At 56.0% G+C, this 14,993-nt stretch overlaps 3 protein-coding genes across 3 annotated transcripts; 2 read left to right on the plus strand and 1 right to left on the minus strand.

The window, feature by feature from the left end:
• Positions 1 to 750: 750 nt before the first annotated feature.
• On the plus strand, positions 751 to 1,887 carry CkaCkLH20_03877 (phytanoyl-CoA hydroxylase; the record flags this gene model as incomplete). Its single annotated transcript, XM_038886596.1, has 3 exons — positions 751 to 1,647; positions 1,700 to 1,792; positions 1,849 to 1,887. The coding sequence occupies 3 exons, from the start codon at positions 751 to 753 to the stop codon at positions 1,885 to 1,887; spliced, it is 1,029 nt and encodes a 342-aa protein (XP_038747846.1).
• Positions 1,888 to 1,985: 98 nt separating this feature from the next.
• CkaCkLH20_03878 (uncharacterized protein) lies at positions 1,986 to 9,609 on the minus strand (the record flags this gene model as incomplete). Its single annotated transcript, XM_038886597.1, has 7 exons — positions 1,986 to 2,134; positions 2,189 to 2,285; positions 2,352 to 2,467; positions 2,529 to 3,240; positions 3,291 to 3,877; positions 5,212 to 5,363; positions 5,426 to 9,609. The coding sequence occupies 7 exons, from the start codon at positions 9,607 to 9,609 to the stop codon at positions 1,986 to 1,988; spliced, it is 5,997 nt and encodes a 1,998-aa protein (XP_038747847.1).
• Positions 9,610 to 12,785: 3,176 nt separating this feature from the next.
• Positions 12,786 to 14,564, plus strand: CkaCkLH20_03879 (ZIP Zinc transporter; the record flags this gene model as incomplete). The annotated part of the gene is made up of 3 exons (XM_038886598.1): positions 12,786 to 13,035; positions 13,130 to 13,330; positions 13,402 to 14,564. 3 exons carry the CDS (start codon positions 12,786 to 12,788, stop codon positions 14,562 to 14,564), a joined length of 1,614 nt encoding a protein of 537 aa, XP_038747848.1.
• Between the last annotated feature and the right edge of the window lie 429 nt (positions 14,565 to 14,993).

The raw sequence follows: 14,993 nt of genomic DNA on the forward strand, positions 1-14,993 counted from the left end.
GGAAATACGTACGACAAGTCATTAAAGTTCCGCGACCTCCATCGAAAACATTCGGACCTTTGTGGCCAGCGGCTCCCACATATACCCGGAGGAAGATCAATCAAGCCCTCACTCGGCGAAGACCTTCCGAATCAGTCATGAGACATCCCGCCGGCACGAGAACCGTTCCATATGCCTTGGAATTTCGGTTAAGCCAAGACCTAAATAAAGCCGCTCAACCCGTCTAGACCGCGATTCGTTCTCTTCGGCAATCTGTACTTCAACATCCCGCGTCCCAGCTGATCAGCAAAATGCTCCAGCTGATGATCAGATAACGTCAAGGCCGGGCCGCATTCGCCGCAAAATGCGGGAAATGCGGGGAGATGTGGGGGGACAACAAGCCACGGCGGCCACGTCCAGCCCGACTAGGCAACTTTTCGCCGGGTTGGCCCCTCGCACGCGGTCTTACCCCGCGGATTACTTTTCTCTTCAAGGAGATTCGTGGAGGTGTCAGAGGGAGATTGTGGAGGCGAAGGACGTCAGGCTCGGCGAGGATGGCTGTTATTAACCAATATGGGACATCAAAGACGAGGAAAAAAGGTATTTAAGTGTATCTACTGAGACGGGATAGTCTGCCCTAAAAGCATCCTTCACCTGATTTTGAAGATATCTTGCAACTTGTCTGAAGAAACCATCGATACCCCTAGAGGTGATCGTAAGCTGCATCTTGCCACTTAGAGACGAGAAACACCAACGTAAGAACCGCCCAACATGCCTCACGCAGAGTCTCCAACCGCCGCGCCCCCTCCCACAATTGCCGGCGTGAAACTTCACGTCAACGACGACCTCCTTTCCCCCACCGAAGTAGAGCCCCTCATCCCCTCCTACCCGACAGAAGACCTCGAGGTCCTCCGCCAACGCTACCGCGAGAACGGATACCTGCTCCTCAAAGGCATCCTCCCCCGCGAGGACGTCCTGTCCGCCCGAGAATCATACTTCAAGTCCCTCGAGCCGTCAGGCGTCATCAAACCGGGCACAACCCCGCGCGACGGAATCTTCGACGACGCAAAGTCGCCCGCGGATTACCCCGGCATCGGCGCCGGAAGTATCAAGAACGCCCGGCCCGGCGAGACGGACAAGTCCGCTCTCTTCGCCGACCAAGCCCTGAAGGCGCACACGGAGGAATGGTACGCGGGGTCGGAGGACGGGAAGGTCCCGGGCTTCTGCAACCACCCAGTGCTCCGCGATTTCGTGGCCAAGTTCACGGGCTGGGGCGACAGCACGCTGACGGTGAAGCGCACCCTTCTCAGGAACAACACGCCCGGGAACAAGGCGATCGGGGTGCACTATGATCAGTCGTTCATGCGCTACGGCGAGCCGACGTCCGTTACGGCGTGGGTTCCGATGGGCGACGTTAGGCTCGAGGGCGGGGGTCTGATTTACATGCAAGACGGGGAGAAGCTGGGGGAGGAGATTGAGAATGAGTTCATGGCGCAGGCGAAGGCCAAGGGCATGAATGACGAGGAGACGAGGAACGCGTTCAACGCGAACATGATGAGCACGGGGTTTCTTTGCGAAGGGCCTGCGGACTTTGGGAGGAGGTATGGCAAGAAGTGGCTTGTCAGCGCGTATGAGGCGGGTGATGTCGTCTTTCACACGGCGCATATGGTGAGAGTTCCTTCGCGCGTCCGGTCGGATCTAATACTGACATGAAATCGAGATTCATGCTTCGACCAAGAACTACGACCCTGAGGGTCGCATCAGGCTTGGCACTGATTTGAGGTTCGTTGACAGCAGCCGGCCGTGGGATACGGTAAGTCAATGCCGCTGTCAAATTCATGACCACGACTCGAAGCTGACGATGACCAGCGCTGGAACAAACACTACACCTTCAATGATGGTTTGTAAGATGGCGAGTGGAATGGGACTAGGAAGGGAAGACTTCTCAGACAGAGGGCACAGCGGAAGACTGCACGATCGGTACGGCATAGCCATATGAAGATCAATCATCTTGATTGAAAACTATCGAGTTCCGCCCACTGCTCCTTGAGAGTCTTGACCAGTGCCCCTGTCTTCCACTGCACGATGTTTCTCACTTGAGCCAAGTACTTGATTGTGTGTTCCCGCTCGAGCGGATGCCGTACGAGATGTCCGCCTGCGAAGTGGGTTAGCATGATTTGCCCGGGAAGCAGAGTACTGTGAGCCTTACATAAAGACAGCATATGAGCTGGAAGGTAGTATGCATTGACAGCTTCGTTCGAAAGAGCCAGTCCCATTATCGTACAGAGATAGAATGTGATTTCCCGCTGGTCAAGTCATCGTCAACATGGAACACAACAACAGCAGGGTCCTGCAATTCGCTTTATTCTCACCTCGCTATCGAGTCTCTTCTTTGTCCCCTCAAACCCAACGAGGGAATTTGAGCTGTTGTGTTCCTGAAAGCAGAAGATGGCTTTCGCCGAGTAGTAATATCCGAGACCAACCGTGGCTACGTGAACGATGTTAGTCGGCATATCTCATTCCCACGTCGTGGACCACTGTTTGCTCACCTGGATCTGTACTCATCCATAAAGTCGGGAACGGCCTTCCCTTCGTCAGGTCTGCCCGGTCATAGAACAACGGCCGGAACCCGAGAGGTGTGTTCCGATACCACGTCTCCACCTCGCCCTGCAACTCTTCCCATGCCGCCGTACTACTCGCCGTCCCATTCTCAGGGAAGAACAGCTTCAGCACCTTTGCGAATAAGTACACAATACGATTCGAACATGCCGTATCATCGTTCATCTGGAACGTCGACGACCTCTCGAAGTTCTCGAGGCAGATCTCAATCGGCGTTCGACGGACCAGGATCACATAGAGCGCCTGGCGTAAATGAACCCAGCTCGCGGCCTCGGCAAGTCCGCCCTGCGTGACGAACCTTGCGATTGCGTCGTGGTTGAGCAGATTGCGGGTGCCCCGGAGATGGTGATAATGCGAGTCCGTTTCGTTGTCGTATTCTTCATACAACCGCATGATGACGACAGCCGTCAACAGGATTGAGTCCCATGTCTCAGGCGGCTGAGAGAAGGCTTCTATGAGCAGCTCGATGCATCTGTTATGGTAGTAGGTGCTCTCCAGATCAGACTTTTCGGTACCGTCATCTGCTCCTTGCGCATCGAAGCGGCTGGCGAGGGCGAAGATGCCGTTGAGGAGGATGGGCTTGCATAGGGCGAGGCGGGGGACGTCGAGTGTGAATGGGCGTGCGTCGTGGCATGCGTCGATCTGATTGCTTTAGCTGACTTTCAACTTCATGGAAGGTCATTGAGACGTACCGATGGCGCTATCCTCATGATATACGTGCGGAATAAGTATGCCTGCCTTCCAGTGAAGCCCCAATGCTCAGGCTCAGCAGGCCGCAACCGAAGTTCAACGTCGGAGATGAAACTTTCGGCCCGCTCCCGTCGTATTGATCCAGGCTGTGTCGAGGACGGCGAGTCACCCAGGAGGTAGGAGATCTGAAGTTGCGGCTGAACGTCTCCGGCGTTCCACTGACCGGGCTCTGACGTAAGGCCATCGCGGGTAGAGTCGATGGAGGCTGGACTGTAAGCAAACGCAGATGGCTGTTGGGACTCGGCAGGTGGTCCGCGACTCAACATGAACCCGATCGGTGCATTCCCATCGCCATGTGATCCGTGGCCGGTGAATCTCTGCGCTGGTGCTTCACCTCGGAGCCTCTGGCCGGTCGGAGGCGAGAGCTCAAAGGTTAACTGTTGACTTTCGAATGAGTTTGAGCCGTGCGGAGAGGCGTGAGAGCCGATGCTGTTGCTCCTTGCGGCGGTTTGAGTGGATTGGGTGACTGGTGACGACGAGGCTTCGGTGCCCGTCTCATCTAAACGACTTGCTTCGCTCTTACGCCTGGCTGAACACCACGTAAGCCATTGACTCAGAACAATTTGAGAATGAGAAGGTTTAACAAGAAGTTCAAGGAAGAATATGTACGAATAGATGGGGTTCAAGGACAGGGAGCGGTCGTTGTCCACATAAGAAAAGTAAAGATCACACCTCTCTGCTGCTCAATCCTCTGTGCCCGATCACCGACCCCGGCGGCGGCGGCTTTCCTCGCGCTACCGGGAGCGTGCTTGAAGCGTAGGGTTGTGTCAAAGTGACATTCCAGATCGGCCTCGACGCAGGCGCCGCATCCGGTCGCGCCGGGTTGCACGACGCACTTGCGGTGACGCCGCCGGCAGGCGTCGCAGCAGCGTCGGGGCTTCATGTAGGACCGGCAGCCACGGCCAAGGCCTCTCTGATCCCCAGGTCCCCAGGTCTCTCCAAGTGTCCGAGTGTCATCCGAAACCCCCGCGACCCTCCGTTCGTCTTTGCTGCGAATGTAATCACCACGGCCGTAAGTGGTGGGGGATTCCGCTCGACCGTTCCGGGGGAGTTGAGTGATGGGCAGACCAACGTACGATTCCGGGTTGGCTTTTGCGGGGGGATAATTAAGAGTCGAATCCCGCGGGTTACATGGCCTTTTGAAGACATGGCAGACGCGGGTCGGGGATCGGGATCGACGCGATGCGGGGGAAAAGGCGGGGGTGAATCCCGAGGATAAACATGCTGGCTGCGACCTGATTTGCGTCACGATCCAGCGGCCAACGAAGCTTGGCTTGGCGGGATCTCCATATAAAGTAAAAACCTCCGGTGTGTGTTGGAGGATTTGGGGTGCATTTCAGCGACACGGCTTAAGTTTAAAGTCATCGTGAGCGACCGACATCCTTGCGTTGATAAGGATGTCTTCAGCAGAGTCAAGGAACTACAGCCTTAATGAACGACTCAGGGCTCAAGCTGTACCGGCAACTCTGCCTGAATGCAGCAGAACCTGAAGCGGTACTTATATCTCGACAGCCCGCTTCCCAAACGGTTAATGAATCCCGCCTCATCTCCGACCCTCACGATAGGACGAGTCTCTCGGCCAATCACTCCGAGACTCCAGACAGTCCGAATTCGTACCTGGTGGTATCTTGTCGACCCCGCGGATGGCGTCAGCTGTCTACATTAACAGGGCAGACGAGATATATACCCTGCTTCAGCTTCGCTGTATATCATTTTCGACCGATGGATGCTGCTATCAGGCTGAGTAGTTGTTCGGTCTTGTCCTTCAGTTGCCCACTAGGTAGTTAATGCTCCTTCACCTTGCCGACTGGATATCCCACAACTCTCTGAACAAGGACCTAGTCTTCAACAAAGTGGCGGGACTTCCAACTTCCACGATTCGACCAGCATCCATGACAACAACAACATCGAAATCCACGATAGTATCTAGCTGATGAGCAACGGCAATCACAGTCACTCCCTTGAACTCGTCCCGTATGACGCGCTTCATCATATCCGCAGTATGCTGATCCACGCTACCAAAGAACAAATCAGTTAGCCAATCAGTTTCAGTAAGTACACAAATCAACAGACGTACCTGCTTGTGGCCTCATCCATGAGCACGACATTGCTGCGCTTCAGAATCGCACGAGCGAGAGCGAGCAATTGTTTCTGACCCTGGCTGAGATTGTCCAGACTGGCCGCAGCGCGAAGCCCACCGGCGTCTTCGATGACTCGACGCATACTGACCTTATCCAGCGCTGAGAGCAGTACTTCATCGGAGTGGACGCCGAGCGGGTCGATGTTGGCAGCGACTGTGTTGTGGAAGAAGAAAGGCTCCTGGGGAATGGTGTTGATCGCCGACCGAACGTCCGATGGACGCATCGAGCTGATGTCGACACCGTCGAGGTGGATGGATCCCGAGGATAACTCGGTCATCCTCGTCATGGCTGCGATCATCGTGCTCTTCCCGCTTCCGCTGCGCCCGCAGATGGCGACTTTCTGGCCGGCTGCGATGTCGAGGTTGACATCCTTGAGTGCGAGGTTGGCGCTTTCGACGCCCGGCAGAGAGTAACTGGCCGTTGCCGAGCGGAACACCACATGCCCCGCCTGCGGCCAATCCGGCGGCGGTGTTATGTGGCCATCCTTTCCGTCAGTTTGGCGGTCCTCAGAAGGAGTGGTCGTCTCAAAGGCCTTGATTCGAGAGATGGCGGTCAGTGAGGTCTCGAGATTGGTGTAGTTGATGACGATCATCTTGAGCTCCTGGCTGAGCGACATGAGCTGGATCAGAGCGACTCCCATGAATCCCCCAGAGGTAGACGGCATCCGCGGCGCGATCGCAGCGACGAGTATCGCCATGACGGCGATCATGAGCTCCAGCACCAGCTGCAACCATCTCTGGACCATGTACAAGAGATATACAGGCTTCTGCGAGGCGTCCACGAGATCATGGTTCGCCTCTATCGCGTCCTCGGCCCAGCCAAAAGAACGGATAGTAGCGAGGCCCTGTATGGTCTCGAGAAGCTGTGTCTGCAGCGGGCTTCTAGCTTCGAGATCCAGGAAACGCAGCTGTCTGGAGGTTCTGAGATAGAAGCTCTGCACGAGGTGCAGGGACGCCAGCAGGAAAGGGTAGACGATGGCCACGTATGGCGCGGCGACGGCTATCAGGACCATCTGCACCAGCGCCACGAGACCGGCCGAGATTGTCTCGAGCAGAGACATGGGCATGTCGCCGTCGACTAGGATGATGTCCTGGGAGAAGCGGTTCGTGGTGATGCCCGTGTCGACTGCGCCGAAGAATGACTGCGGCGCCCAGATCATGGCTTTCAGCAGGACTTGGTGCAGCGACGTGCCGGCCTTGACTGCGAGGGACGTGAGGGAGAATCCTGAGAACAAGGCGAGGAAGACGAGCGCGAGGACCTGGAAGATGGCGTAGATCCCCAGGTAGTAGCCATCTTGGCTTTCATCGTTCGACGACTTTGCGTTGTTCGAGGACCAGTAGTTGAGCCAGACGGTTCCGATAGTCGAGAAGACGGCCCAGCAACCTGTGAGGGCCAAGAAGACCAGGACCCTCCAGAGCCCAATGTGGCCAGCGAGATACTTATATATGGACGCATCACCGAGACGCCGCGTGAAGTCGTCTGCTGGCTCGGTCGGCAGATAGGTGTCGTCGCTTGCTGGAACACGCGATGGGTTCTTGCTGTCGCCACCCAGCGATGAGGGTATGGTTCTTCCGTCGTCGTCTAGGAGTAAGGGGCTTCTCGAGCCATCTTCAACGTCCATGGTCCGGATCATGAGCGATCTGACATAGGCAGAGCGCTCACGCAGATCGTCGAATGTCCCCATCTCAGCCACCCGCCCATCCGCACCCAACACTATGACATGATCGGCACGCGGGAGTAAAGCGATATCGTGAGTGCACAAGACAACAGTGCAGCCCCTCTGGCGCAGCAATCCATCCGGGCCTAACGCGCGCTCGAATACCTTGATCTTGGTAGCCGCGTCGAGACCCGAGAGAACATCATCGAACACGACCAATTGCTTCCGCGCGTACAGCGCCCTTGCTACTGCGACCCTCTGTTGCTGTCCGCCGCTCAAACAGGTACCTTTGCTACCGACATGCGTTGCCCGGCCCCGTGGGAGAGCTGCGATGTCGTTCTCTAGGTCAACGGCGTGAATGACGGCTTCTAGCCAGGGACTGTCGAAGTCGGAGAAGCCTGTGATGTTGTCAACGAGTGTTCCGTACATGATGAATGGTTCCTGGCTGCAGAATGCTATGTCCGTATTGACGCCGGCTGCGGTAAACATGCGAACATCACCCCGAATATGCGGTAGCTCGCTGATGATTACCCTCGCGAGAGTGCTCTTTCCGCTTCCCACGGGTCCAATAATCATGGTCAACCGCGACGCTGGAATGTCTACATTGACGTCTGTTAGTGTTGGCTTTTCCGATGTCCACCCGAATTCGCCATCACGAATAGCAATGGCGTTTCTGGGCCTGGCAAGGCCACTCTCGTCAGGATGCACCACAGCCTTCACAGGTAAGGTCGTTGACTTTGCCTCGGCATGAAGGTACTTCTCGATTCTTCCCAAGCATCCAAATGATGCCACCAGCAGCGGCACCGCCTGAAATAGCCATACCAGCGGTTGAGTCATCAACTGAAGCAGGCTGAGTGAAGTAAAGGCTTTGACCGTATCCAGCTGCTCTCCCGCACTCCGCGCTTGCAGCACGAAAACCAGAAAAGTGAAGACGGGAGAGAGGAGGAGCGGCAGGAAGGCGATCGTCGCAGTGAGCACCTCGATGTGCCGGAAGTGCCTGGCAGCATGGAGCTCTGCCCCCCTCAGGTTACGAAGCAAGTCGAACACGCCTTGGGATAACCCAAGAAGCTTGATGCTCTGCATCCCGGAGACGGCTCTGGCGGTCACACCAACACGCTCCTGGGTCGCCTCCATCCACGAGACCTGGGCTTGGTCGGCGTACGCGCTCATCAGCATGGAACCCAGACTCGACACGGCCGCGACGACGGCCGGGGCGACGCAGGCTATTCCGAGCTCGCGATAGAGCAGCCACACGGCGATGGCGACCTGCAAGGTGTTGGCCCATATCTCGTGGACATCTTTGAAGCCCGCGATGATGCGTTCCATGTCGGTGCTGATCAGAGGAACGGCCGTTGTCATGTCGCAACGAGCGGCGTCGATCTGGGTCGTCTTGCTGTACACGGCAGACACGAGACTGCCGCGCATTTTGACGAGACATTTGTACGTCAGACGCCAGTAGATGCACCCTGAGATGGCTATACCTAGGTACACGAGCCCATAAGTGATGATGAAACCGTAGCCGGTACTGCCTACGAAGGTCGGATCGCCGGCTAGGTAGCGGAGGAACTCGCGTAGCAGAAGTGGCTGGCAGAGAGTGAAGGCGACCTGGGCGAGACGTGGTATAACTGGCGCTAGGATCGACCACCTCAGCGTTCGAAGAATCACCGAAGCGAGACTTGGAAGATGGTTGCTTTGCTTGTTCCAGACTGCCCAGAAAGAACGGGACAGAACTGCAGTACCCAGGCCCTCACTCAGAGGATCCAGATCGGTTGGCGCCAAAAGTGTCTTGCGACCTTTGGTCAGAATACCACGGAGCCAGATCAATAGACTCCGATTGAATACGCCGGCCGTTTCTTCGGCAGTTTTGTGTCGCCATTCCGGGAGCAGGAACTTCTGCTTCTCGATGAGCTCAAGGACTAGAAGGCCACTCTTGATGACGAGAGAAGCGGTGAACTCGGCCGGGATCAGAAAGATACCAGACGCTTCGTCGTGGGCCTTGAGCCAGAGGGTGCGAGTCTGCACGGCGTCGAAGATGAGTGAGACGAGCAAGTAGACGTTCAGGAGGGCCGATGGACGCGGCGAGTACGAGTGCTCGAGCCACGACAAGACTCCGAGGGCGAAGACATCCAGCAACCGGAAGACGGCGGCAGCCAGGCTGGCTTTGGTTTTGTAGGGCCCTGGGTAGGCTCTAGCCCAGGTGACGAGAAGCGCGATCTGGATCGCGCCGTAGCAAGCGACCGCGCCCAGCTTGGCCCGCCGCAGACCAGTGCCCACGGCCAACCTGGCCTTCCTTTGCTGTCGAGGAAGAAGAACGAAGAAGCGGATGGCGGCCAGGACGAGGAAGAGGCATGATGGTGCTACTGACAGGAGACTCTGCTCGAAGAATAGGGAGAAGTCGAAGTCGCCTCTGCAGCCGTGGACAGGACCGAATTCCGTGTCGGCGCACGTGGACGAGTTGTCCATGATGCTCTCCGAGTCTGCTGTTCGTGTACTCGGTTGTCGAGGTCAGTGGTAGGTATCAGAACATTTGAATGACACTGAAATATTGACCATTAGCCAATGTTTAGTATGAAGTGAGAATTCGCTTGTTGTCTAGCCGTTGGGCGGCGCGGCCAGCGTGATGGGATCCACCTTCGGCGACCGCATATGGCAGGAGGAAGACCAAAGTTCCACGTTTCGCGCATCCTGGAGACTTGCTGGGAGTGAGTATCGCCAACACGATCGTTTCGAAAATGGACGATATGGAATTTCGTCAGATGGTCGCCGGTCAGTTACCGATTCGCAATTCGAAGTTTACAGCAAGACGTGGGAACACGATCTCCTGGCTCTCGAAACGGGGTCACATCGCTGACGACGGCGCGCACGTCGGGCTGGGAACAAGACCGTCCGGGCATGCCCACAAGAAGACACCAGGAGGACGATTTCTCAATCATTCAGGTGGATCAATCTGGGAGATGCGAATGTCTTCGAAAACCGGCCGCATGGAGGCCGGCAAGAGCCAGGCGTAGCGCCGACTTGAATGTCGTGGATCCAGGAGGACGGCTAGCTGTTTGCTCGGTGCGGAGGCCATTGAAACAGTAGGGTCGGATTATCAGCGGCAAATCTTGGTCATCTTATGGCTACTGTGGAAGCTGGATATGCCCGATACTGAAGAAACCGACGTCGTCGAGATTTGGTATCCTGTGCGACGGGTGGCTTCTATGATTGCCCCTCACGATGGGACACGGAGGTCGCTAATTGTGAGAAATTTCGAGATTGTGCATCCGCATGGGTGCGACTGCTAAGCTGAAGGCAAGCCGCAATCAGTTCGCTGGAAGATGGAGCGTTTCAATCAGCGATATCGCCAGAAAGAACTTTATTGTGAGAATCCACCAGATACATGATGGCCGCTATACTTTGCGGATGCCGTTGGTGAAGCGTGAAGGTTTCAGTCCTGGGGATGAAGGGGAAAGCAATTCACTCAAATTTCATCCTCACTTACGTAACATTGAGTGTTTGGTGAGATGATTATCTAAGATACATCGTTTTTCTTCCTATGGAGCCTGTAAAACTTCTCATCTCACAAGCCCCATCACTCTCATTCAAATCTCATGAGCCTCACATGAGCTTCATCAAAGACTTTCAGGGAATGATAGGTCTAGGATGACACTGGCACCATCTTGGCACGATGACAAACAGAAAAGGCATGATTGGCCCACTGAGATGTCACTCTCATGAAATATTCTTGGCAGCTCGTGAATCTTACATAAGAGAGGCCCATCAGTTTTTCCCTAAGCGGGATTAGTGTCAGCCAGGCATCTCCTAGCTGTTCTCAGTGTGCACCGACAAACAGGTGACGGACTGCTGAGATTCAGAGCGGTGAACGAAGAAATTCTCATGTCAACCGCGGTGCTTATTGAAAGTTACTGAAGAATTTCTTACTCAATTCAAGGGGAATAATCCAAGGAGAAACTGACTCCTACGTTCTCTGGATTAATCGTTGGCTTTCTACTTACTGATGTCATCAGCAGCAACATCATCGGATGCTTCAACCAATATGAAGACTTAATCATGCCTGGATGAGCAGGAAGCCGTATCTCATGAGATGAACTCTACACAACATACTTCAGTACATGGCGTGCGAAACTCAATGATCAACCCTCGTGGTCTGTTTAAGCAGCCAAGGACCCCAAGCGCAGGTTTTGCTCCAGTGACGCGTCACTAAAGGGCCACCACAACCGTCTTGGGGCCTGGGCACTCAAAGGCATGACTGGGGGCTGTCACAGCATCGGTCACGACCAGCGATTTTCGCAAGCCCAGCTCTCGTCGGTCTGCCACGAGGCACCTGATGACACCGGGTAAATGAAAAGCAGCTCCTGACAGTCCAGCGAGGACGTCGGAAGTCGAAACTGACTTATCGAGCTATCGTTGGGCTATCGGCTATCTTGGTGCAGCATCGGGACAGAGCGGGAGCGCTGAGCCCCATGGGGTAGGTGGGAAGGCCTATCAGTGGACGGCGGCCGTCGAGATTGGCGATGCCCGCGATGTGACCAAGGCAGGAATGGGAAGAACCGGACGCGGGGCGTATGCAGTGACGTTTGTGGGTTGCAGCGAGGCGCGTGTAGTTCTCGCCGAGTGACGGCTGTTGTATTGTTGTGTTGTGTTATCCTCGGCGTAGTGAAGAGGATGAGGGGAAGATGAGGATTTGGTGAGTGAGAGTGAGCGCTGTAGATCAACGTCAGCAGTGTCAGCCAAAGGGCTAAAGGAATGCCATATGAATCAGTTCGCTGAATGCGGATGAGTGAAGAGGAGCTGATGAGAAGGCTTCATTTGCTATCTACATCGATGAGACGGACTTTCTGATGCTTATTGAAAACTGATAGACTGAAGATGAGAGAACCTTCAAGCTAATGATCGGGATCGTCGCCCGACCGGCAGCCCCCGGAAACACTGGTTCATCTGGGCGCCGAGTGAAGGCCTGGACCCCTGCCAGCCGCAGCAAACAACCCGATCACAAGATAACAGTGAGAATACGAATGATGTCCAGCTCTCCAGGTGTGTTTGATGATGTTCTCTGCGCCAATTCTTGCAATGTGAACCTTGTTGGGTGAAGACATGTATGAGCATCAGAGCAAGAGCCTTCATCCTTGAATCACAACAGCAACAACGGCAACATCCACCTGTCAACCGTACGAACCGTGCCTGCGACCTCGATGAACTGCAGCAGGATCCATGTCGTTCCGAAGAGGTTCTCAATCACCGCCGAGATACTGTCCATTGGCAATGGCAGGCTTGGAGAGTGATCAGGGAGGGAGCTGAGGCTGTGTGACTCGCTTCCGCATTTGGCCGAAGCAGCCCAGTCTCACTCTCCTGCTGCCCCCGCCCCTAAAAATTCTAGATCCCGAAGACGGCCACGGTCTTGTCTCTTTTTTTTTTATATGAAGTACATGGGTACCTGACATCATCATCACCCCTTTGATTCCGTGACTTGAGCATCGAAATCGTTTGAATTCTCTTACGATACCATCACGCTTTCGATATCTGCAATTACTACCGTCAACCCATTTACCGAGTAACAACCCGAACACGAGCCAACTGTGAATCGAATTGAAAGGGGGAATAAGAACTGTGAAAAAGGCCCCGGCCACCAAACCGCCACGATGAACTGTCCCTCGCGTACCGACGACATCACGCTGGAGCATCCCGATTGGAACCAGAACCCGCCGTTCCTCGCCCCCGATTTGACCACCTGCGCGGACCTGAACGGCATCGCCAACGCCCGCGAGCACCGCAGAGGCACCGACGGCGCCGGCGATGGGTCTGACGGACGGGGTGATGAAATGAATTACCAGACCCTACCACGTCTGCAGCCCGATCGACGAGCCGCCGTTTCGGGAGGGTGGAAGTACGGTGAGTCAGCTCTCACTCACACATATCTACATCGCTCACCGAAGACATCGCGAATGTCGCACCCGGACTTCCACGACTGACATCTCAACAACAGGCTTCCATCCCCGAAACATTCACGTGCATGGTGGTGATGACCATACACGTCTTCTCAAGGGTTCCGACCCATCTCGCTCCAGCACCTGGGGCTGGCTGAGCTGGATCCTTTCCGTCGTGGGCTGCTCAGCCATCATTTCGGCTCTCAAGAGTCCCGAGGCCGTCGCCTCGTTCATGTTCGCATCCAAACACACCGCCCAATGTGAGTTATTGTGCCATCACCTTCACATCAATTGAAGTCCATCTCGTCTCATCACAAACTAACACACCTAGCTGCCTTCAAGCGCTCCGTTCGCGCCACCAAACGCTCGACCTGCCCGACTGGCGGTCTCGGCGACGAGGACAGTTACAACACCCCTCTTCACGTCGGCGCTCTCTTCATCATCCTCGGCGTATCCTTCCTCGCCTGCGCCTTTCCCCTCATCGCGTCCCGCATCCCCGGTGTTCGCATCCCGCGGCCCTTCTTCTTCGCCGTGCGCCACTTCGGTACCGGCGTCCTTCTCGCGACCGCCTTCGTTCATCTCCTACCCACCGCCTTCACTCTCCTCGGCAACCCATGCCTGAGTTCGTTCTGGGTCGAGGACTACCCTGCCATGCCGGGCGCCATCGCCCTGGCCGGCATTTTTCTCGTCACCCTAATCGAGATGGCTTTCTCGCCCGCCCGTCAAATGTCTTGCACCCCCGCCGACACCGTCCTGTCGCCGCACCGCCCCGAGTCCGCCGACGAAGATGCCCAGCGAGACCCGGGCTCCTACCCGCTCGAGATGGCCCCGAGCCGCGGCGCCCGACGTAACAGCATCGGACGCACGCTCTCGCGGATCGGTCGCGACGAGGCGGCGGGTCAGGAGCATGCTGGTGAAAAGCTTGCCAAGCGAGTCGACGAGGAATCGCGCGCCGTGAATGTCGGCATGGTCAACGGCATCGCCCTCTCTCCCGCGCAGCAGCACCAGAAGGACATCCTCCAATGCATGATGCTAGAGGTCGGCATCCTCTTCCACTCCGTCTTCATCGGCATGACCCTCAGCGTCTCCGTCGGCCACGAATTCGTCATCCTCCTCATCGCCATCGCCTTCCACCAGACCTTCGAAGGCCTCGCCCTCGGCTCCCGCATCGCCTCCATCGACTGGCCCGCCGGCAGCCTGCAGCCCTGGATGATGGCCCTCGCCTACGGCTGCACCACGCCCATCGGCCAGGCCATCGGCCTCGCCACCCACCGGCTCTACAGCCCGGACTCCGAGTTCGGCCTCATCCTGGTCGGAACCATGAACGCCATCTCTTCGGGTCTTCTCGTTTTTGCGGCGCTCATCGAGCTGCTCGCCGAGGACTTCTTGTCCGACGAGAGCTGGCGCATCTTGCGGGGCCGGAAGCGCGTGTACGCGTGCCTTCTCGTCTTCTTCGGCGCGTTCGGCATGAGTCTTGTCGGGGCGTGGGCTTAAAGACATACGATCGGCAGGCACACGTTTGACATGACTTCACGCCGGTGGGATCGATGTAATCCAGAAGGCTGGATGTGAAATCTCGCCTTTTGATTGATCATTCTGCCCATCTGTGTCTGTCGACCTTTCGTCCGGCCCGCAGCCTCGTCGCGTCTGAAAGGATGCGGCGAGGCCTCCTGGAGGATCTTGACGAGGCTTCATCACGGGACTGGGGTGAGCCAGTCTGTTAAAACCTCGCGGCTTGAGGAAGCCGCTGGTTAAAGCACTCGCTTTGTCTGGAATTTGTTCATTGGCCCATCATCGGCCGTCCGCTCATTAAATGCGTGAAAATGCCGCAGTCACTTAAACCGAGTAGAAGAAAACGACGTCATCGTCAATAAAAAATTATTTTTTTCCCGGCGATTTCTGAAGCATACGGCCCTTCCAGAT

This window comes from Colletotrichum karsti (assembly GCF_011947395.1).
Source record: "Colletotrichum karsti strain CkLH20 chromosome Unknown Scaffold10, whole genome shotgun sequence".
Taxonomy (NCBI): domain Eukaryota; kingdom Fungi; phylum Ascomycota; class Sordariomycetes; order Glomerellales; family Glomerellaceae; genus Colletotrichum; species Colletotrichum karsti.